The sequence below is a fragment of the Hyperolius riggenbachi genome, chromosome 10 (genome assembly GCF_040937935.1).
Source record: "Hyperolius riggenbachi isolate aHypRig1 chromosome 10, aHypRig1.pri, whole genome shotgun sequence".
NCBI classification, from domain to species: domain Eukaryota; kingdom Metazoa; phylum Chordata; class Amphibia; order Anura; family Hyperoliidae; genus Hyperolius; species Hyperolius riggenbachi.
This window is the reverse complement of record NC_090655.1, coordinates 29,891,930-29,916,466: the sequence shown is the minus strand read 5'-3', so window position 1 is coordinate 29,916,466 and position 24,537 is coordinate 29,891,930. Positions and strand designations below refer to the sequence as shown.

Sequence of the window (24,537 nt, the reverse complement as noted above, 5' to 3'; positions counted from 1 at the left end):
TCTTAAAATTGCAAAGCTTCTGAAGCGTGATCATCGAACAATCAAGCGTTTCATTCAAAATAGTCAACAGGGTCGCAAGAAGCGTGTGGAAAAACCAAGGCGCAAAATAACTGCCCATGAACTGAGAAAAGTCAAGCGTGCAGCTGCCAAGATGCCACTTGCCACCAGTTTGGCCATATTTCAGAGCTGCAACATCACTGGAGTTCCCAAAAGCACAAGGTGTGCAATACTCAGAGACATGGCCAAGGTAAGAAAGGCTGAAAGACGACCACCACTGAAAAAGACACACAAGCTGAAACGTCAAGACTGGGCCAAGAAATATCTCAAGACTGATTTTTCTAAGGTTTTAGGGACTGATGAAATGAGAGCGAGTCTTGATGGGCCAGATGGATGGGCCCGTGGCTGGATTGGTAAAGGGCAGAGAGCTCCAGTCCGACAGACGCCAGCAAGGTGGAGGTGGAGTACTGGTTTGGGCTGGTATCAAAGATGTGCTTGTGGGGCCTTTTCGGGTTGAGGATGGAGTCAAGCTCAACTCCCAGTCCTACTGCCAGTTTCTGGAAGACACCTTCAAGCAGTGGTACAGGAAGAAGTCTGCATCCTTCAAGAAAAACATGATTTTTATGCAGGACAATACTCCATCACACACGTCCAAGTACTCCACAGCGTGGCTGGCAAGAAAGGGTATAAAAGAAGAAAAACTAATGCCATGGCCTCCTTGTTAACCTGATCTGAACCCCATTGAGAACCTGTGGTCCATCATAAAATGTGAGATTTACAAGGAGGGAAAACAGTACACCTCTCTGAACAGTGTCTGGGAGGCTGTGGTTGCAGCTGCACGCAATGTTGATGGTGAACAAATCAAAACACTGACAGAATCCTTGGATGGCAGGCTTTTGAGTGTCCTTGCAAAGAAAGGTGGCTATATTGGTCACTGATTTGTTTTTGTTTTGTTTTTGAATGTCAGAAATGTATATTTGTAAATGTGGAGATGTTATATTGGTTTCACTGGTAAAAATAAATAATTGAAATTGGTATATATTTGTTTTTTGTTAAGTTGCCTAATAATTATGCACAGTAATAGTCACCTGCACACACAGATATCCACCTAAAATAGCTAAAACTAAAAACAAACTAAAAACTACTTACAAAAATATTCAGCTTTGATATTAATGAGTTTTTTGAGTTCATTGAGAACATGGTTGTTCAATAATACAATTATTCCTCAAAAATACAACTGGTCTAATAATTCTGCATTCCATGTATAGAGCGCACCCTAGTGGCTGCAGCGCAAGACCCTTGAGTCTGCAAGGAGAAAAGCACTGTTCTGTGTGTGTCTTGTCTATCCCTGCATCCTCCTCTCACCTGTGTCTGCATGGAGGATATATACAGGGCAGCCCATCTCAGCATGCCTGTACTCTCTTCCTTATCTGCTGCGTGTGCTTGTGGTGTCTACGGCTTATACTGCAGCCTGTATCGCCAGTATTTTCTGTTGTAACACAGGCTGCTAAGAAAGATGAAAACGCCATACACAAACATAGGAGGGAGAGAATGCAGGCACAGGATGCCCTGTATTTTTTTTTCTATATGCAGATGTGAGAGGACACAGGAAACAAGGGGAGGAGCCAAAGCACGTAGATGCCACTACTGTGAACCTGTTTGCTCCTCCGCCGACGCGTTGCACAATAGCCTTTCTTCTGGACATGGCGGCTCTTGTCGTGTTCTGGCTGGCCTAGTTCCGAAATAAGTAAATGCTTCTTGCACTGGCGACATCGGTTGGCCATATTGCATACTGGCCGTCCAAGAGCCAAAGTGGGCAGACTTCGGGATCCGGCCATAACATATACAGCAATCAGCCACAGCACTAAAACCACGTGCAGGTGAAGTGAATGACGTGGATTATTCCATGGCACCAGTGAGGGATATACTGCATAGGGATAGTCAGCAAATGAATACAGATGGTCAACGAGGTGCAAATAATTCTTACGGGCAGCAAATTCTTGAAGGTGAGGAGTTTGAAGCATGAAAAATGGTCAGGCACTGGGACATAAGTTACTGAAATAGCTAGACTAGGTCAGAGACTCTCTAAATCAGGAAGAAAAAAAGGATGTGCAATCTTGCGCTGACGCAGGCAAATGGTCAATGTAGACCGCAGACTGATCACACACTAACAAGCTCCTTGAACACTCGGCTGTGAGCGGACTACTGGAAAGGAAAGCAAAAAACAGGAGGAGCGCTCCGTAGTGTGATACCTTTTAATTAAGTAAAAAACTGTGCAATAAAAGTTACACTTACTAGATGTATATGAACAGTAGGCATTAAAATTGGCATATAGCCCAGAGAAAAAAACATCCCCTCATAGAAGCAGAACCTGAAGCGGTTAATGACGTTAACTTCGTCGTTAACTGACGAAGGCGTGGACACGCCGAAACGCGTCTTGACGTAACCTGCACACAGTCACCTCGAAGGGATACCTGCTGTCCATTTACCATCTGGATCCTTGCTGCCGCTGGCCACTGCAGCTTCAGGTTATGCTTCTATGAGGGGATGTTTTTTCTCTGGGCTTATGCCAATTTTAATACCTAATTTTCATATACATCTAGTAAGTGTAACTTTTATTGCGCAGTTTTTTACTTAATTAAAAAGGTATCACACTACGGAGCGCTCCTCCTGTTTTTTGCTTTCCTTTCCAGTAGTCCGCTCACAGCCGAGTGTTCAAGGAGCTTGTTAGTGTGTGATCAGTCTGCGGTCTACATTGACCAACAAGCTCCTTGAACACTCGGCTGTGAGCGGACTACTGGAAAGGAAAGCAAAAAACAGGAGGAGCGCTCCGTAATGTGATACCTTTTAATTAAGTAAAAAACTGCGCAATAAAAGTTACACTTACTAGATGTATATGAAAATTAGGTATTAAAATTGGCATATAGCCCAGAGAAAAAACATCCCCTCATAGAAGCAGAACCTGAAGCTGCAGTGGCCAGCGGCAGCAAGGATCCAGATGGTAAATGGACAGCAGGTATCCCTTCGAGGTGACTGTGTGCAGGTTACGTCAAGACGCGTTTCGGCGTGTCCACGCCTTCGTCAGTTAACGACGAAGTTAACGTCATTAACCGCTTCAGGTTCTGCTTCTATGAGGGGATGTTTTTTCTCTGGGCTATATGCCAATTTTAATGCCTACTGTTCATATACATCTAGTAAGTGTAACTTTTATTGCACAGTTTTTTACTTAATTAAAAGGTATCACACTATGGAGCGCTCCTCCTGTTTTTTGCTTTACTCTCTAAATCAGCAGGTCTTGTAGGGTGTTCTTGTAAAGCAGTGGTTATCTACCAAGAGGCCTAAAGAATACAACTGGTGACTGGTAGCCATGAAATAGAGAGGTGTCTGAACACACAGCATGTCCCAGCATGTATGGTAAAACAAACATGGTTGGATGTGCCTAAGGATAAGCGCTCATACACTCAACCAGTGATAGCTAAAGCAGAGTTTTTGTTGAACTGACCCGAGGAAGCAGGAGAGAACCTGTGAATCGCATTGGCCTCAATTCACTAAGATTATGCTGGATATAATAAGGCAAGAGAAAACTTACCTCCACAGAGAGAGTTATCTTATCTCTCCATTCCTTAAGTTACCTCCTCTGTAGTTAAGTTACCTCCTCTGTAGTTAAGTTACCTCCTCTGTAGTTAAGTTACCTCCTCTGTAGTTAAGTTACCTCCTCTGTAGTTAAGTTACCTCCTCTGTAGTTAAGTTACCTCCTCTGTAGTTAAGTTACCTCCTCTGTAGTTAAGTTACCTCCTCTGTAGTTAAGTTACCTCCTCTGTAGTTAAGTTACCTCCTCTGTAGTTAAGTTACCTCCTCTGTAGTTAAGTTACCTCCTCTGTAGTTAAGTTACCTCCTCTGTAGTTAAGTTACCTCCTCTGTAGTTAAGTTACCTCCTCTGTAGTTAAGTTACCTCCTCTGTAGTTAAGTTACCTCCTCTGTAGTTAAGTTACCTCCTCTGTAGTTAAGTTACCTCCTCTGTAGTTAAGTTACCTCCTCTGTAGTTAAGTTACCTCCTCTGTAGTTAAGTTACCTCCTCTGTAGTTAAGTTACCTCCTCTGTAGTTAAGTTACCTCCTCTGTAGTTAAGTTACCTCCTTTGTAGTTAAGTTACCTCCTCTGTAGTTAAGAACAGTTATTAAAGACAGGAGATAAGCTTAGTGAATTGAGGCCATTGTCTGTCTACTTTTGTGCTTGAATAAATATTTTTCCAGTCGAACTGGGCACCTCCAAACCAGGACATTTTACTCTACCTCCATGGAGATATTATATTATATATAATACAATATATAAATAAATAATAAAAAAATATATATATATATTTTTTTTAACAAAGACTCCAAGGAGAGTGACCATCCAGTATATGGTATCAACTGGACAGGATTGAAGATCTAGGTCGATTAGGGGTAGGGCAGGAGTGCTGGTAGATTGGTGGTCCATACCGTTGTACTGCATTGAGCAATGCAACATTGCGGTTCAAACTATAATCCATAGATTACCTGCTTGAATCTACTGAATATCGATATTCACAAAGGAATCGATTGCCACCCTTTGGCAAAAACAACATATATAAGGGAAAAAAAAAAAAAAAAAGCTACTATGGGGTACTTAATTCGGGAGGAGGAAGACTCAAGATCCTAATGCGGCTTCTCCTGTCCTCCTCCGTCCCAGTGCTGTTAGCCGCCGAAGATCGACTGGAGCACCAGGATCATAACAAGCCTCACGCATGCGCAGTATCAGTTTACCCTCGGGCCCAGGCGGAAATAGCCAAGCTCGATCAGGTATGTTCTACTGCGCAGGCACCATGCGCCTGCGTAGTACAGCGGACTCATATGGGCTCTCGTGCCCGTCACCAGGACCGCTCTTGTTCTTGCACAGTAAGCAGAAATTGCTCCCACTACGTGCTTGCGCAGTAAGCAGAAATTGCCCACACTACGTGCTTGCGCAGTAAGCAGAAATTGCTCCCACTACGTGCTTGCGCAGTAAGCAGAAATTGCTCCCACTACGTGCTTGCGCAGTAAGCAGAAATTGCTCCCACTACGTGCTTGCGCAGTAAGCAGAAATTGCTCCCACTGCGTGCTTGCGCAGTAAGCAGAAATTGCTCCCACTACGTGCTTGCGCAGTAAGCAGAAATTGCCCACACTACGTGCTTGCGCAGTAAGCAGAAATTGCTCCCACTGCGTGCTTGCGCAGTAAGCAGAAATTGCTCCCACTACGTGCTTGCGCAGTAAGCAGAAATTGCCCACACTACGTGCTTGCGCAGTAAGCAGAAATTGCTCCCACTACGTGCTTGCGCAGTAAGCAGAAATTGCCCACACTACGTGCTTGCGCAGTAAGCAGAAATTGCCCACACTACGTGCTTGCGCAGTAAGCAGAAATTGCCCACACTACGTGCTTGCGCAGTAAGCAGAAATTGCCCACACTACGTGCTTGCGCAGTAAGCAGAAATTGCCCACACTACGTGCTTGCGCAGTAAGCAGAAATTGCCCACACTACGTGCTTGCGCAGTAAGCAGAAATTGCCCACACTACGTGCTTGCGCAGTAAGCAGAAATTGCCCACACTACGTGCTTGCGCAGTAAGCAGAAATTGCCCACACTACGTGCTTGCACAGTAAGCAGAAATTGCTCCCACTACGTGCTAGCGCAGTAAGCAGAAATTGCTCCCACTACGTGCTTGCACAGTAAGGAGAAATTGCTCCCACTACATGCTAGCACAGTAAGCAGAAATTGCTCCCACTACGTGCACAGAACACTCCCGGCTACAGAGTACACGTGCATGCGCAGTGGGTCAGATTACGGAGGGGGACGGAGGAGGTACGGATAAACGCAAGATGTTGGCGAGGGACCTGAAACACTTCAGGGTGCTGGAAGAAGCCTCAGGTGAGTAAATAGGCAATAATATTTTTTTTTTTAAACTTTAGGGTCACTTTAACTACTAAACATTGGTAACAGCAGTCTTTGAAACAAATTATCGCCTGCTTATTTTTAATTTTTTTTTCCAGGTTGGGACTCTATAGACAAATGTTTTTCAATCAAACTATGTAAGATTGTAAAGAGAAAACTAGTGAAAATAACTCCATTAAGAATTTTTTTTTTCCAATATCACATTTATAAACTATTTGGTCATTGTTTGCCCCTTGTAAAATCTTTCCTCTCCCTAATTTACATTCTGAAATGTATCACTGGTGGTAACATCTTTGGTTCTGCCAGATGATCGGTACGGAATGTTCGTTACTGAGAGGTCTATGCACAGAGGGAGATACTGCTTGCTTGGCAATTGGACTATGGTCATGACATCACACTGTGGGAGGAGTTTCACCACAATATCAGCCATATAGAACCCCAGATTCAAGAAAAGGTAAAGATTTCTCTTGGGAAAGGGGGTATCAGCTCCTGATTGGGGTGAAGTTCAATCCTTGGTTACAGTTCCTCTTCAAAGCGGATCTGAACTCAGAACTTCCTCTCCACACTAAAAAATATGCAACAGCATAATAACCTTTAAAGAAAAGCACTTCGTTACAGCTGCTACAAATTCTGCAACAAATCAGCCGTGTGTCTACTTCCTGCTTTGTCAGATGCAGACATAGGGTGAACATCCTGTGTTTACCAATTAGCTGCTCTGCCAAGTCAGCCAGCTGGCAACATGGAGAGATCAAATTACAGTAGTGATTAGTCACAGATGGACTGAATTAGACAGGATTAACTCTCTAAATACACACAGGGTGCATTTCTCTAGGTTTTCCTTCTGTCCTGTGCAAAAATTCAGGTCCACTTAAAAGGGAACTAAGCACCCTTTCTTTCCCTGGAATTTGTAATAGCTATAGGTGCTGCCATGTTCCCCCTCCCCTTCTAGCTGTCCTTATTTACAGAAGTCAAAGATGCTAAGAACACATTTCCTCTGGATAACCTCTGAAGTAGTTGTCCTAATTACCCACCCCCCTCTGTTGGTAAAGAGTGCAATAAAACAATTACTTAAGTCATTAGATGCTGGAAATTTCTACAGACTGGCAGGCAGGCCTGCTGAATTAGGCTAATAAAACCTCTGCTAAACTTAAAATGTAAAAATAAAGGATAAAATGGAAGCTTTTTTATTTTTTTAAATATTTTAGTCACATTGTTGGTATGCGTTTTTAATGTACTATTAAGATGCCATGGGTGCTAAAAATGGTGCTCGGTTCACTTTAAACTCCCACAGCAGGGCAGCCCCCGGCAGCTGCAGCAGCTACTAACTGGAGGCTCTGCTGTCTGTTCCACACACTTACCATTAGCATCCAGCTGTCCCTGCTGCAGCACAGTCTCATCCACCATTAGCGACGTGTTGGAGGACAGCTGCAGGATGCCGCTCACGAGCCGATTGGCCGTGTAATCCTTCCGAGGGATGAAGCGCAGGTTGTTCATATTTTCTATGGTCATCGGGAGGTAATGACTCTGCGGAGAAAAGAATTCACACATACGTGAGCTGCCTCCAAATTTACCAGCATCTCTCTAGCTCTATAGCAAGAAACCTCCATCTCACCGCAGTTGTCAATAGCCGCACTACATCGGACAGTATTCCTGTGTAGTTAACACTCCGTGGGCAGCCACTGAGGTTCAGCGAGAACTTTCCCAGAGGAAGTACATCCCTCCGTGCGTACCTGTCGGACAGGAAGTGATGTCACATTAGGGTTCACTGTGCAGAAAGATATAAGCCCTATCCTGTGCGTACATCTGGAAAGCCACACTCGGATCCTAAGCCTTGAAGACACAAGCACCACAGCAGTATTCTTATTAAAACCTCCCTGGCGTTAAAGTTCCCTAAGATTTCTGTGCAAAAAAAGTGATCCAATTAATTTTTATAACTTTTTTTTCCTGAAACTTGCCAAAATGTGTCAAGCAAGGGTCTAGCATATAGTGGAGGAGAGTATTGACATGTATGCATGTCAACAGCGTTCGCTGCATAATCGTCAATACCGCCAGGGAGGTTAAGGTGAACCCGAAGTGGTGGTGGGGGTGTCATTTTTTTTAACTTATTTTATACGAGAGCGAGTATAAACTAAGATCGAGATTTATCCTCGGATTACTACATACCTGGTATCTAGCGGTTCCCCCCTCCATCTCCTATACAACGTATCTGATGTCATTTCCTCCTTTACTCTTTGCTCCTGCCTGAGGTCCTCTGATTGCGCCTACTGTGCACTAACCAGGGCAACCCAATGCAAATCAGCTGTTGTGCTCGGCGCTCCCCTTCAACAATCCAACAGTACAGACACCCGCCAATCAGCTGGCTCCACTGCACAGCCCACAGCACTGGTCATCCGATCATCTGGACTGCACTACAAGTGTTTGAGTGTGTGAGAGAGAGAGAGAGAGAGAGAGAGAGAGAGAGAGAGAGAGAGAGAGAGAGAGAGAGAGTTTGAGTGTGTGTGAGAGAGTTTGAGTGTGATTGTGTGTGAGTGATTGAGTGTGATTGTGTGTGAGTGACTGAGTGTGATTGTGTGTGAGTGATTGAGTGTGATTGTGTGTGAGTGATTGAGTGTGATTGTGTGTGAGTGATTGAGTGTGATTGTGTGTGAGTGATTGAGTGTGATTGTGTGTGAGTGATTCAGTGTGATTGTGTGTGAGTGATTGAGTGTGATTGTGTGTGAGTGATTCAGTGTGATTGTGTGTGATTGTCTGTGTGATTGAGTGTGATTGTGTAAGTGTTTGTACGTGTGTGCGTGATTGTGCGTGTGCGCGTGATTGTGCGTGATTGTGCGTGTGAGAGTGTGTGAGTGATTGCGTGTGAGTGAGTGTGAGAGTGAGTGTGAGAGTGTGAGTGAGTGTGAGAGTGATTGAGTGTGTGTGTGATTGATTGAGTGTGTGTGTGATTGATTGAGTGTGTGTGCGCGAGTGTAAGCGAGTGTGAACGAGTGAGTGTGAGTGGGCAAAGTACCTGGGCAAAGTAAATAGGCACTACTCGTGTCTGTACGCTCCTAAGGTCCCCTTTCACACTGAGGCGGTGTGGTAAATTTACCGCACCTTACCGCAGCCTAATGAAAGTCTATGGGGGAGTTCACACTCCCCGCGTTGTGGTGCGCTGTGCCGTAACGCCCACTCATACCTATGTTACTGTACGGCTCCTGCAGCATCCTGCATTGGACCGGAAGTCACATAAGTCTATGGTAACGCACATCTTTGTTGCGCATGCACGGAAGCATATTTTAACAATACACTTTTGTGCATGTCATTGAAAGCCCAACAGGAAGTGAGCGTCACTTCCTGCTTGACTGGATGACAAAAGGGGAATACCGCATGCTAATGAATTCTGTGTGAAGAGTGCAGACACAAGGTACATGGCTTTATAGGATTATCGGTAAATGCAGGATGTACACAAATCTGATGTATATAACCTGGGGATCACTCTACCTTTATTTACATTGGCACAACCACCCCTCAAGCAGAACATTTTTAGTATCCAGTGTATGTTGTGGGCGGTGCTCTCTGTAGTCTGAGAGGCAAGATGTATAAAAAGCTCATTATGGCCACAATACTCACACAGTGGAGATGAGGTGGCAGATGAAGTACTCCGCTGCCAGGCAATCCCCCAGGAAGAAATGTGTCAGAAACTCCTGAAGCCCCGACCGCACATACGGCAGCTCAGACATGAAGCTGGATAAACCTACAGGAGGCAAAAAGAAAATGGGAGGACTAAATACATATGGTAAGAGGGCACAGAAATATGAGGAAAACAACACTTGAAAGAAGATGGAGGGGGGGGGGGAGAAAGAAATTGAGATATGGAAACTACAGAGGTCACATACTGATGAGAGAAATGAACATTAACCTCCCTGGAGGAAAACTGCAGCTCTGACTCATAGTAGTAGTCGCCGGGAGGTTAACCACCCTGGCGTTCTATTAAGATCGCCAGGGCGGCTGCGGGAGGGTTTTTTTTAATAAAAAAAAAACTATTTCATGCAGCCAACTGAAAGTTGACTGCATGAAAGCCCACTAGAGGGCGCTCCGGATGCGTTCTTCTGATCGCCTTCGGCGACCAGAAGTAACAAGGAAGGCCACAATGAGCAGTCTTCCTTGTTTCGCTTACCTCGTCGCCATGGCGACGAGCGGAGTGACGTCATGGACGTCCTGACGTCAGCCGCCTCCGATCCAGCCCTTAGCGCTGGCCGGAACTGTTTGTTCCGGCTATGCTGGGCTCAGGCGGCTGGGGGGACCCTCTTTCACGGCGGCGATCAGGTAGCACACGCGGCTGGCAAAGTGCCGGCTGCGTGTGCTTTTTATTTCATGAAAATCGGCCCAGCAGGGCCTGAGCGCCAGCCTCCGGCGGTAATGGACGAGCTGAGCTCGTCCATAACGCCAGGAAGGTTAATGCAGAGTATCTCACTATAGGGGTACAGCACCACTTGGAGGACAGAGGGAGAATTGCAGTGCTGGATCCCAGGGTGCAGCAGTAACAGCCACTGATTAGCAGCAGCCACTGTGCCAGCAGCAGTAACAGTCGCTAATTAGCAGCTGCCACTGTGCCAGCAGCAGTAGCAGCCACTGATTAGCAGCTGCCACCGTGCCAGCAGCAGTAACAGCCACTGATTAGCAGCGACCACTTTCCCAGCAGCAGTAACAGCCACTGATCAGCAGCCACCACTGTGCCAGCTGCAGTAAAAGCCACTGATTAGCAGCAGCCACTATGCCAGATGCAGTAACAGCCACCACTGTGCCAGCAGAAGTAACAGCAATTGATCAGCCACCACTGTGCCACCAGCAGTAACAGCGACTGATTAGCAACTGCTACTGTGCCAGCAGCAGAACCAGCCACTGATTAGCAGCCACTACTATGCCAGCAGCAGTAATAGTCACTGATTAGCAGCTGTCACTGTACACACAGTATATGGGTTATTTCCCATGGAAAAGTTTCATTGGACAATATGTCACAGAGTACCTAACGGCAATAAGCAAAAATCGTGTTTCAGTTCGCAAGTTCGGCCCCCTAGCACTCTCAAGAACGGCGTTATGACCCTTGACCTTCAAGTTTGGAAACCCCTGCTGCAAGTATAAAGGAGAGATCAGATCTTCCTCGATAGAGAGATCCTCCAGATTCTTCTCACATCCGCCTCCCGACCCCTGGAAGTTTGCAGCCATCCCCTCATCCGTGAACAAGCACGCCCAACACTGTGCGGGAAACCTCACGCCTGGCAGTAGCATGGAAGAATCCAAAAGTCCAATGTTTTATTCAAGTTAAGTGACAGTTCCATTCCATATACCAACAATTAATTTTGGGGCCCTGTGGGGTCCCCTTTGTCAAGGCAACACACACAGAATGGTCACCATTGTGGATCGTTTGGATTCTTCTGCACTTTGTTTGGATCCAGACAAAAGAAATACCGAGAGCCCAATATAGTGTAGTATGCAAAACAAGGGGTTGGAAATGAAAAGTATATAATGTATATACTCACAAATGTGGGTTTCCACCTAGGTAACCACTGTATAGGCAGGTGAGGAGATTAGACCTGTCCTCACTCAGGATTAAAAGTTGCTCTCTGTAGACAAGGAAAAATGGTGATCAACCCCTCCACCAGAGGTGGATATTGATAATGTAAGAGTGAACAGAGGCGCCAGCAGGATAAAAGGTTCTAAAAGGCTTAAAATCCCTCAGGAGGTGGTGGTGGACTCGCCTTCCCGAAGCAGACAAGATACAGTCAGTTTTATGACGACAGGTTTATTAATATACTCCAAAACAAACAGTGCAACGCATTTCACGGGTATGTTTCCGCTTCCTCAGGCAATAAACAGATAGGAGTACACAGTATAGTCTCAAGGTCACGAAGCAGAGGCGTCTGACGGCATCTTGTCTGCTTCGGGGAGGCGAGTCCACCACCACCTCCTGGGGGATTTTAAGCCTTTTAGAACCGTTTGTCCTGCTGGCGCCTCTGTCCACTCTTACATTATTTGTTTGGATCCAGCACTTCCACGGTGGTGTGCAATTCCATTCGGACTTGTGGCAGTAGCATGAAGCTGCTCAGGCTTGGCTTTCTCCACTGAGCAGCCCTGTTACTGCACAAATGCAGGAGCGCCGTCGTATGCACTCATCCACTACCAGGCTCTTGTCAAAAAAGGTTTGGGGGTCCCAATGCTGGTCCGCCGGAGGTGAGGGGGATGAGGAAAGCCTCTGGGTTATTCCTCCACTGAAGTATGTCCCCATATGGGGCCTTTTTTCCCCTCCAGGTTACCTTTACAGCAGACCTGAACTCAGAACTTCCTCTCTGCTCTAAATGATAAGCAACAGCATAATAACCTTTAAAGGGAAGGTTCAAGCAAAATAAAAAAAATGAGTTTCACTTACCTGGGGCTTCTACCAACCCCATGCAGCCATCCTGTGCCCTCGTAGTCACTGCTGCGCCAGTCCCCCTATGCCAGCTAGTTCTGCTTCTACCAGGCCATGCAGCCATACTGTGCCCTCGTAGTCACTCACTGCTGCGCCAGTCCTCCTATGCCAGCTAGTTCTGCTTCTACCAGCCCCATGCAGCCATCCTGTGCCCTCGTAGTCACTCACCGCTGCGCCAGTCCCCCTATGCCAGCTAGTTCTGCTTCTACCAGGCCCATGCAGCCATCCTGTGCCCTCGTAGTCACTCACTGCTGCTCCAGTCCCCCTATGCCAGCTAGTTCTGCTTCTACCAGCCCCATGCAGCCATCCTGTGCCCTCGTAGTCACTCACTGCTGCTCCAGTCCCCCTATACCAGCTAGTTCTGCTTCTACCAGCCCCATGCAGCCATCCTGTGCCCTCGTAGTCACTCACTGCTCCGCTAGTCCCCCTATACCAGCTAGTTCTGCTTCTACCAGCCCCATGCAGCCATCCTGTGCCCTCGTAGTCACTCACTGCTCCGCTAGTCCCCCTATGCCAGCTAGTTCTGCTTCTACCAGCCCCATGCAGCCATCCTGTGCCCTCGTAGTCACTCACTGCTGCGCCAGTCCCCCTATGCCAGCAAGTTCTGCTTCTACCAGCCCCATGCAGCCATCCTGTACCCTCGTAGTCACTCACTGCTGCGCCAGTCCCCCTATGCCAGCTAGTTCTGCTTCTACCAGCCCCATGCAGCCATCCTGTGCCCTCGTAGTCACTCACCGCTGCGCCAGTCCCCCTATGCCAGCTAGTTCTGCTTCTACCAGGCCCATGCAGCCATCCTGTGCCCTCGTAGTCACTCACCCAGTATAGCCCCCCAGTATAGCTAGTATAGTGCCACAGTATAGCCCCCCAGTATAGCTAGTATAGTGCCCCAGTATAGCCAGCATAGTGCCACAGTATAGCCAGAATAGTGCCCCAGTATAGCTAGTATAGTGCCCCAGTATAGCCAGTATAGTGCCCCAGTATAGCCAGTATAGTGCCCCAGTATAGCTAGTATAGTGCCCCAGTATAGCCAGTATAGTGCCCCAGTATAGCCAGTATAGTGCCCCAGTATAGCCAGTATAGTGCCCCAGTATAGCCAGTATAGTGCCCCAGTATAGCCAGTATTGTGCCCCAGTATAGCCAGTATTGTGCCCCAGTATAGCCAGTATAGTGCCCCAGTATAGCCAGTATAGTGCCCCAGTATAGCCAGTATAGTGCCCCAGTATAGCCAGCATAGTGCCCCAGTATAGCTAGTATAGTGCCCCAGTATAGCTAGTATAGTGCCCCAGTATAGCCCCCCAGTATAGCTAGTATAGTGCCCCAGTATAGCCAGTATAGTGCCCCAGTATAGCCAGAATAGTGTCCCAGTATAGCCAGAATAGTGCCCCAGTATAGCTAGTATAGTGCCCCAGTATAGCTAGTATAGTGCCCCAGTATAGCTAGTATAGTGCCCCAGTATAGCTAGTATAGTGCCCCAGTATAGCTAGTATAGTGCCCCAGTATAGCTAGTATAGTGCCCCAGTATAGCTAGTATAGTGCCCCAGTATAGCCAGCATAGTGCCCCAGTATAGCCCCCCAGTATAGCTAGTATAGTGCCCCAGTATAGTGTCACAGTATAACCCCCCAGTATAGCTAGTATAGTGCCCCAGTATAGCCAGAATAGTGCCCCAGTATACCCAGTATAGTGCCCCAGTATAGCCAGCATAGTGCCCCAGTATAGCCCCCCAGTATAGCTAGTATAGTGCCCCAGTATAGCCCCCCAGTATAGCCAGTATAGTGCCCCAGTATAGCTAGTATAGTGCCCCAGTATAGCCAGAATAGTGCCCCAGTATAGCTAGTATAGTGCCCCAGTATAGCCAGTATAGTGCCCCAGAATAGTGCTCCAGTATAGCTAGTATAGTGCCCCAGTATAGTGCCCCAGTATAGCCAGTATAGTGCCCCAGTATAGCCAGTATAGTGCTCCAGTATAGCTAGTATAGTGCCCCAGTATAGCCAGTATAGTGCCCCAGAATAGTGCTCCAGTATAGCTAGTATAGTGCCCCAGAATAGTGCTCCAGTATAGCTAGTATAGTGCCCCAGTATAGCCCCCCCAGTATAGCCAGTATAGTGCTCCAGTATAGCTAGTATAGTGCCCCAGTATAGCCAGTATAGTGCCCCAGAATAGTGCCCCAGTATAGCTAGTATAGTGCCCCAGTATAGTGCCCCAGTATAGCCAGTATAGTGCCCCAGTATAGCGCCCCAGTATAGCCAGTATAGTGCCCCAGTATAGCTAGTATAGTGCCCCAGTATAGCCAGTATAGTGCCCCAGAATAGTGCTCCAGTATAGCTAGTATAGTGCCCCAGAATAGTGCTCCAGTATAGCTAGTATAGTGCCCCAGTATAGCCAGTATAGTGCTCCAGTATAGCTAGTATAGTGCCCCAGAATAGTGCCCCAGGATAGCCAGTATAGTATCCCAGAATAGTGCCCCCGTATAGCCAGTTTAGTGCCCTTCCGCCCGTCCCCGCGGCCGCCGCTGTTATTACCTTAACAGCGGCCGCTCTCCCCTCTCCGGCGCATGTGTATATTCTAGCAGCGTATCTCCGGCTGCTCTGTGTGATGCGGAAGGAAGCAGGGCAGCGGCTTCCTGTAACGGCGATATGTATCGCCGTTACTATGGTACCCGAGCCCTGCCTCCTGCGCATCACATACAGAGCAGCCGGGAGATACGCTGCTAGAATATACATGCGCTGGAGAGGGGAGAGCGGCCGCTGCTAAGGTAATAACAGCGGCGGCCGCGGGGACGGGCGGGAGGGGGAGAAGAGGACGGCACACCAGGCAACGTTCCGCGGCACACTAGTGTGCCGCGGAACACTGGTTGAAAAACACTGCCCTATGCCAGCTAGTTCTGCTTCTACCAGGCCCATGCAGCCATCCTGTGCCCTCGTAGTCACTCACTGCTGCTCCAGTCCCCCTATACCAGCTAGTTCTGCTTCTACCAGGCCCATGCAGCCATCCTGTGCCCTCGTAGTCACTCACTGCTCCGCCAGTCCCCCTATGCCAGCTAGTTCTGCTTCTACCAGCCCCATGCAGCCATCCTGTGCCCTCGTAGTCACTCACTGCTGCGCCAGTCCCCCTATGCCAGCTAGTTCTGCTTCTACCAGGCCCATGCAGCCATCCTGTGCCCTCGTAGTCACTCACTGCTGCGCCAGTCCCCCTATGCCAGCTAGTTCTGCTTCTACCAGCCCCATGCAGCCATCCTGTGCCCTCGTAGTCACTCACTGCTCCGCCAGTCCCCCTATGCCAGCTAGTTCTGCTTCTACCAGCCCCATGCAGCCATCCTGTGCCCTCGTAGTCACTCACTGCTGCGCCAGTCCCCCTATGCCAGCTAGTTCTGCTTCTACCAGGCCCATGCAGCCATCCTGTGCCCTCGTAGTCACTCACTGCTGCGCCAGTCCCCCTATGCCAGCTAGTTCTGCTTCTACCAGCCCCATGCAGCCATCCTGTGCCCTCGTAGTCACTGCTGCGCCAGTCTCCCGCTGGCAGCTTGCCGACCTCAGAGGTCGGCGGGACGCATTGCGTACATTTTTACTATTTTGCATTTTTTTATTTTGCTTGGACATTCCCTTTAAAGAAAAACATTTCTTTGTTACAGCCCACAGAACTCTTGCAATAAATCTGAAGTACAAATTCTAATGATAGCGCACAGTATGATGGGTAAGATCTATATACCCTCCAACATAAAACAATTGTGTCACAGTTCTTGGTATAGTTTAGTTCGTGATAACAGTCTGTATGCGCTTCCAAAAAGGCGTCAGTTCCACCTCAATCACAAAGTTCCAGTATAGTAGATGGCGCTCCAGGTCACAACAGAAATTCAAGACTAGGAACCCACTCAGCAGTACGTTTCATATGGTTTCACACTCACCCTGTCAGTTGACCACTGCTAGACTGGTCATCAATCGCTCGTGTGATATCCTGCACGGCCTGTGCTGTAGTTGCTCGTCCCTCTCCTCCACTTAGACTCTTGTTGTCCCCTCCGCGTTGTATAGTCCTCTCTAGTGCCAGAAACACGTTTACAATTTATGTTCTACGTATAAACGTGTTTCTGGCACTAGAGAGGTGTATACAACGCGGAGGGGACAACAAGAGTCTAAGTGGAGGAGAGGGACAAGTACAGGCAGTGCAGGATATCACACGAGCGATTGAGGACCAGTCTAGCAGTGGTCAACTGACAGGGTGAGTGTGATACCATATGAAACGTACTGCTGAGTGACAGTGTTGAATTTCTGTTGTGACCTGGAGCGCCATCTACTATACTGGAATAAATCTGAAGTGTCTACTTTCTGCTTTCATGGAAGCAGACAAAGGGTTAACATCCTGTGTTTACTTATTAGCTGTGTCTGCCGAGATTCCTGTGCTGACAAAGCCGAGAAAGAAAATTACTCTTGTGATTACTTGCAGCTGAGGGAGAAATAAAGACAGGCTTTTCACACTAAGCACAAACAGAGTGGATCAATCTGTGTTTTCCTGAGTTCTGGTCCACTTTAAAAGGAATAGGAGAAAACAGAAGTAACAGTAGTGTATCCATGTCAAACTCCGGCCCGCAGGCCAAATCTGGCCCTCGGAGCCATCAAATTTGGCCCCCAAGTGGTTTCCCCGCTTTGTTTTATGTTTGGCCCCCTCTGGCCCACCAGGGAAGCTATATTGGAGGTGAAGCCCTAGATCACCAGGGAAGCCATATTGGGGATGTAGGGGGAAAGCATTAGACCCCAGGGAACTGTATAGGGAAGGAAAGGGGCTTCTAGACAACAGTGAACTGTACAGGGGAGTGGAGGAGGGCCACTAGACACTAGGGATCTGTATAGGAGTGTGTGTGTGTGTGTGGGGGGGGGGGGCACTAGACACCAGGGATTTGTATAGGGGAGGGAGGGGGGCTATTAGACACCAGATACATGTATTAGGGAGGGGGAGACCATTAGACATTGAAATCAGTGTTCAGTGTTGGCCCACTTTGTATTTGAGTTTGACACCCTTGCAGTAGTGGGAGACAGAGAGACATATCGGACAATACCATGAAAGGAAGCAGCAACTCACAGCTTGGACTCTCGCCCACATATTTTGGGAGGAGCGGGTTGTTGTGTTGGAGTTTGTGTATTACGATGGCGTGAATCCGCGGCACCAGAGAGGTCGGGGGGCTGTGCGCACGCTGCTCCTCCACTGTATCCATTTCGTCTGTTGGGTCCAGCAAGGAAGACATCTGCTCCCTGTCAAAACACCGAACATTAGAATCTGCTGAGGACCACAAAATGTCATTACAGCAAAGTCCCCTGTATCCGGCACAAGCGGGGATTCCCTGATGCCAGATACGAGTGCTTGCCTGTCAAAAAAGCCAAAAAAGCACAACCCCAACCCTGCAGATCAAAATACTTACCGAGCCTTTAGCGCCGTGTTCTACCCTTCCTGTAGCTCGTAACGGCTTCCCAGCATCCTCTCTTTACGGCTCTCGGTGTGTCACCTGACCCGCATCAGGTCACGTGACAAGCTGGAAGTCTAGCATCGACGTCGGAGAGCAGCAGGAAAAGAAAGAGGCGCCCGGGGGCTCGGTAAGCATTTTCTGCAAACCCCGCAAAGCACTGTCCCCATTACCCCCCTCAAGCATGGCGGTTAGTTGAGACTCCTGGCTGTCTGGGATCCTGATAATGGGGACTTTGCTGTATATGCAATCTAGCTGGTCTCCCTCAATGGAGTAATGCAGCATGAAGCTATAGGTGAATCAGAAATTGAGGCCTGTATGGAATGGAAGCATGACAGAGAAAAGACTTCCTCCAGCAAAATTGCGGATTCCTTTGGGCTATATTTAATGGGATTGAATTAACTATTTACCACTCCGCGGGCAGTATATCTATGTCCCGCAGGACTTCATGTGAAGTCCCAGGGACGTAGATATTAGTCTATCATCGATGTGCGCGCTCCCGTCTGCTCCCACGCGCCGTTCTTACCACGATCCGTTAGTATACAAGTCAGTGAACGGGAGCACAGTTCCCATTCACTAATCTAAGTGCCCAATATCAATGAGATGCCAGCGTACATTGACAAAAATCATTGTACTGAGTAGATGCATCACTTCCTGTAACGCACGTATGCCGTTTAAATTAAAAGCAAAATAAAGTGTGGGGGACATCAAGTGGCCAAAAAGTAAAATTGCACCTTAAAACTTCAATGCTATTTTAAAACATTTTAAATAGCATCGATTAACTCCTTACCTCCCCTTCCATAGTTATCCAAATAAATCCTTTAATTTAAAAAAAAAAAGTGACATTTAAAAAAAATTATATTAACCACTTCTGTACCACGTGGTTTTTTGCTGATCGGTGCTGCGTGGGCTCTCCAGCCCGCAGTACCGATCGGATAGCAGCCAGGCCGGTCAGACTTCCCCCCCCTTTTTTCCCCACTAGGGGGATGTCCTGCTGGTGGTGGTGGTGGGGGGGGTCTGATCGCCGCCGGCTGCTTGCGGGGGGGCTCTTCAAAGCCCCCCTCCGCAGCGCTTCTTGGCCTCCTTCCCCTTCCCTTCCTCCCCCTGTGAGCGGCGTAGGACGGATTTCCGTCCTGCGCCTGATGGGATAGGCTTTACCCTATCAGATGCCGGCGATCCCCGGCCAGAGGACGGGGATCGCCGATCTCCTCTACGGCGCTGCTGCGCAGCAGCGTCGTATATATGTAAACACCGGGGAAGATCTTCCCCGTGTGTTTACATTTACCCTGCGAGCCGCGATCGGCGGCTCGCAGGGTGTTCACGGAAACACCCTCCATGAACTGACATGGATCGGCCCCATGGAATCCACTTCAGGATTCAGGGGCGTACTTAAGCGTACGCAGAATCCTGAAGTGGTTAATAGCGACTAAATTTTTTTTTTTTTTTTTTATTATGTATGTCAAGAGTGTATATTAGCTTTTTCTTTTTTTTTTTTTTTAAAAAAAGTATTTTTAATTCGTGACGGACGCAAAAATGAAAAAAATACATGTTTTGATTACGGTAGCACGTATTTGGCCTCGTTCACATTATACGCAGTGCCTTCTGTATTTCGGCAATGCACAGAGGCTGACACGCACAAACATCAAAAGTGCATAGACTGCACTGTCTGATGTTCACACTACATTCGCTGCGTAGCAGTGCAATGCACGATCGCAATGCTGCACGCATTTTTAGACAAAACGCGCCACTGACACATTCAACACATGGAAGCGCATATGGCAGTGCGATCATGTGCATTGCGATTGCCTGGCCACCTGCGTTTGTCAGTGTGAACAATACCTTATTTAAAAACTATAATGGCTGAAAACTTTAAAAAAAATGATTTTTCTTCCATTTTTTTTCTTATCTTTCCTGTTAAAATGCAATTAGAATAAAATAATTCTTAACATACTGCACCATCCAGAGAAATCCTAATTGGTGGCGAAAAAAAAACAAGATATATAGATCATTTTGTTGTAATGAGTAGTGATAAAGTTATTGTCGAAAAAAGGAGGAGCGCTGAAAGGTGAAAATTGCTTTGGTCCTAAAGGGGAAAAACTCCTCAGCTGTTAACTAGTTAAATGAAGTGTGGGTTGAGAAAGGGAACTGCATCACCAGAAACTGTTTGTTGCCACATCTTCCTTTGTTGTATTGGCATTTTATACTGCATTAATAAAGTTTTTTTTTTTCCAAGAAGTTTTTATTGAGAGATTACCAAATACACTGATGTAAATACCATGCAATATATAAACATATTCTGCACTCCATTGTGTGTTTCACGCCGGCGTGCTGACGTCATCGGACGTCCTCCGGGCTGTACTGCGCAGGCTCAGAACTACTGAGCCTGCGCGGTACAGCCCGGAGGACATCCGATGACGTCAGCACGCCGGCGTGAAACGCACAATGGAGCGCAGAAGAAGCCCGACCTTGCCGGGTCGGCCACCGGAGACCACCGGGAGCCTGCGGACCGTCGCCGATGGCACCTCCTGCCTGCCACGGGCTGGAGGAAGCCCCAGATAAGTGGATATGGATTTTTTTTTTTTTTTTTGTTAGTCCCTGAACCTTCCCTTTAAAGAGAGTATGTTAATTCAGTAGTCTTAATTTTTGTCCCAATCCTTTATAACCAATAGTAGAACAAAGAATATAACAAGGAATAGAACAAAGAATATAGCAATCCTATAATATGTGGAACATTCTCTGAATTAGTTCATAGGAATTTTGGGAAATTGTGTTCTCTGATTTTAGGTGTTTACAGTGGGTATTACCTTGAGGTCCTATGATAATGTATGTTTTACTGGGAACCATTTTAACCAGTCTGCCCAGCCTTTAAGAGGAGTTTTTTCTTTTAGGTGGATTCTCGCAAACGTGTTCATATACTTGATTGCATTTTATAATTTGTATTACTTGTTCTATGGGGGGGGGGGGGGGGGGATCGGTTTCTCTCCAGTTTCTCGCTATGGCTATTTTTGCTGCTAAAAGAATATGCAGGATTTCCATGCGATTTTGTTTTGGAAAAATTTCAATTTGCAGTTGAAACAGGAGCGTGTCTATTTTGATGGGTATTAGACATCCTGTTATGTGAAAAATTAGTGAACTAATTTTCTCCCAATATGTAAGAATTTTTGGGCAATCCCACCATATATGCTTCAATGTACCTGTATTATTACAATGTCTTCAATAAGCGGTTGATTGTGATGCATTAATAAAGTCTTAAAGAGTACCTATCTTACAATTCATAAACTTAATGTAAAGCTCTATCTCAGAGATGCAAAAGTTGCATTGTTACGCAATAGTCAAAAGACAAACACTTATATAGCGCTTTTCTCCTGGCGGACTCAAAGCGCCAGAGCTGCAGCCACTAGGGCGCGCTCTATAGGCAGTAGCAGTGTTAGGGAGACTTGCCTAAGGTCTCCTACTGAATAGGTGCTGGCTTACTGAACAGACAGAGCCAAGATTCGAACCCTGGTCTCCTGTGTCAGAGACAGAGCCCTTAACCATTATGCTATCCAGCGTCGAGGCTCAGCAGGTCAGACAGTTGTCAATTGTTACCCAATAGTTGTGTTCTCGTTATGCGAGAGGCTGGATGGAAGGTGCTTCTCTGTGGGTATCGCTGGTGGTGGCTCACTGCTGCATCTTGACTTCTTGAAGTAGGTGGGTGGTTGGTTTACCTTCCGCTGACTCCCTGATAAGCCATGAAGAGCGGAGGGCAGCATTTTCACTGCTCTCGCGGACGTTCCAGTTTCCCATCAGGCTTGCCGTCATCATGGGATGAGGGTGGGGGGGAGAATAGTGATTTGGTGACCATGATGATGTTGACCACCTACTAGAGTCTGTTTGGCCTGTGGTGTTTGAAGCGCACAGATTGGTGGCCTGCCACTCCTTGGGCGCTGTTCAGCAGGAGAAGCTTCATTTCAGGAGATAAGCATACACTGCCCGTGTATTTGCATACTAGTGGCATTTCCCCATCAGGTCCGCTATGTGAGACCACAGGCGATTGGTCACCATAGGCAGCAGCAACACGTGATTGGTCCACTTCCATGAGGGTATACTATATTAAGATGATTGTGAAATGAACTTGTCAGACACTTAGCTTGGGAAAGAAGGTCTCTCAGAGAACACTCAGAAACAGCCATCACAGGTCACTTAAAGTGGGACCACTATATGCCTGGCTGCAGATCTCCGTCATACTAGGACTCAAGATTTAACAATATTCCCACCTGTTGTCATTCATCACACTCAGTGCTGGTTCCACCGTTAAGATCCCGAAGACTTCCACAACATCGTTCACTTTGAAACTGTCCCAGTTCTCGTACACCTGGAAGAAAAGTGGCTGAAAATGAGCAACGTACAAGGGTGTTTGGGCAACGATGCTTAATATGTTGAGCGCTTTATAAATACAATAAAAAATAATAGGAAGATCAAGTAGGTTGATCGATACCAGGGATGCTCATCATGGATTAATCACAAGTAACCAAAGTGGTTACTCGTGTTTCAAATGAACTCTAGTGGCTCTAGGAGGCAGGGTTAATTACCCATAATGCCACTCTCCGCCCAGCGTTTAAACGAGGTGCAAGCCTCCTAATGGATGCATTGCAAGCCTCGCTATGGCGCACTTCCTCCTTCAAGCCTCAAGGAAGAAGTGCTCCATAGCAAAGCTTGCAATGCATCCATTAGGACGCTTGCACCTCAAAACGGTGGGCGGAGTGCGGCAATATGGGTATTTAAACACGCCGCATAGAGCCGCTCAGGTGCAGAAATTAAAGTTAATTTGAAACACGAGTATCCCTGGTCCCTACTAATCCCCTTGGAGGTAGGTGTTCCCTGGCAACCCTCCACAGGGCAGCATATAGAAGATCAGGACAGAAAAGACAGACAGGACATGTTTCAGACACACAGGTCCTTAGTCATGCTGTTGTGTCGGTCTTTTTGGATGTGCGAATAAGATTCTTAGTTTTTACACCATGGTGTGCTACGGGCATCTGTGCTGAACTTAAATGAAATCTTATGAGATAATGAATTGTATGTGTAGTACAGCTAAGAAATAGAACATTTAGTAGCGCAGATAGGAGTCTCATATTTGCAATTCACTAAGATCATGCTGGTGATAATAAGGCAAGAGAAAACTTACCTCCACACATCGAGCTTGCCTTAAAGTGTAGAGATACGTTTTTACAGTGAAGGGACACATACACTGGCCAATTTAAGCGTTGATCGATTCTATAGAATTCTCTATTAATTATCCGTAATACACATACAATTCATAATATACTGTTTTTTAGCTTCAGTGTCACTTAACCACTTGCCGACCGCCTACTGCATATTGGCGGCGGCAAAGTGGCAGCCCCAGGACCACGTAACGCAGAATGGCGTCGGGTCCTGGGGCACTGTTTTGCCGGGGATCGCGCGCTGGGATGCGCGCGCATCCGCCGGCAATAGGCTCCGCCCACACGCCGGCCAATCGGAAGCGCCGGCGGGTTAACCCGACGAACGCCGCATAGGAAGCGTATAATACGCTTTGTAATGTTTACAAAGTGTATTATTTCAGGCTGCCTCCTGCCCTGGTGGTCCCAGTGTCCGAGGGACCACCAGGGCAGGCTGCAGCCACCCTAGTCTGCTCCCAAACACACTGATCTGCCCCCCCGCCCCCTGATCGCCCACAGCACCCCTCAGACCCCCCCCCCTGCCCACCCCCCAGACCACTGTTTGCACCCAATCACCCCCCTAATCACCCAACAATCACTCCCTGTCACTGCTATTTTTTTTTTTTAGTCCCTAAACTGCCCCCTGGGGACTCCAGATCACCCCCCCACCCCTCAGATTCTCCCCAGACCCCCCCCCCCGGTGTACTGTATGCATCTATCCCCCCTGATCACCCTTCAATCACCCGTCAATCACCCCCTGTCACTGCCACCCATCAATCAGCCCCTAACCTGCCCCTTGCGGGCAATCTGATCACCCACACACACCATTAGATTGCCTGCAGACCCGACGTCAGATCACCTCCCGAGTGCACGGTTTAAATCTGTTCTCTCCTCTAAACACCAACTAATTACCCATCAATCACCCCCTGTCACTGTTACCCATCAGATTAGACCCTAATCTGCCCCTTGCGGGCACCTAATCACCCGCCCACACGCTCAGATTTCCCTCAGACCCCCCCCTTATCAATTCGCCAGTGCATTATTTACATCTGTTCTTCCCTGTAATAACCCACTGATCACCTTTCAATCACCCATCAATCACCCCCTGTCACTGCCACCCATCAATCAGCCCCTAACCTGCCCCTTGCGGGCAATCTGATCACCGCGCCACACCATTAGATCGCCTGCAGACCCGACGTCAGATCACCTCCCAAGTGCACGGTTTAAATCTGTTCTCTCCTCTAAACACCAACTAATTACCCATCAATCACCCCCTGTCACTGTTACCCATCAGATTAGACCCTAATCTGCCCCTTGCGGGCACCTAATCACCCGCCCACACGCTCAGATTTCCCTCAGACCCCCCCTTATCAATTCGCCAGTGCATTATTTACATCTGTTCTTCCCTGTAATAACCCACTGATCACCTGTCAATCACCCATCAATCACCCCCTGTCACTGCCACCCATCAATCAGCCCCTAACCTGCCCCTTGCGGGCAATCTGATCACCGCGCCACA

The 24,537-nt window shown here is 47.6% G+C and overlaps 1 protein-coding gene across 2 annotated transcripts in view; it reads right to left on the bottom strand.

The window, feature by feature from the left end:
* MCMBP (minichromosome maintenance complex binding protein) overlaps positions 1–24,537 on the bottom strand; it is a 95,781-nt gene that overhangs the window by 18,957 nt on the left and 52,287 nt on the right. For both annotated transcript variants that reach the window (XM_068257858.1, XM_068257859.1), the window contains exons 8-12: positions 22,095–22,192; positions 17,460–17,629; positions 9,550–9,673; positions 7,553–7,670; positions 7,299–7,464 (exon numbers count right to left, since the gene is read on the bottom strand). In XM_068257858.1, coding sequence (XP_068113959.1) covers positions 7,299–7,464; positions 7,553–7,670; positions 9,550–9,673; positions 17,460–17,629; positions 22,095–22,192 — 676 coding nt within the window. The remainder of the gene's footprint in view (positions 1–7,298; positions 7,465–7,552; positions 7,671–9,549; positions 9,674–17,459; positions 17,630–22,094; positions 22,193–24,537) is intronic.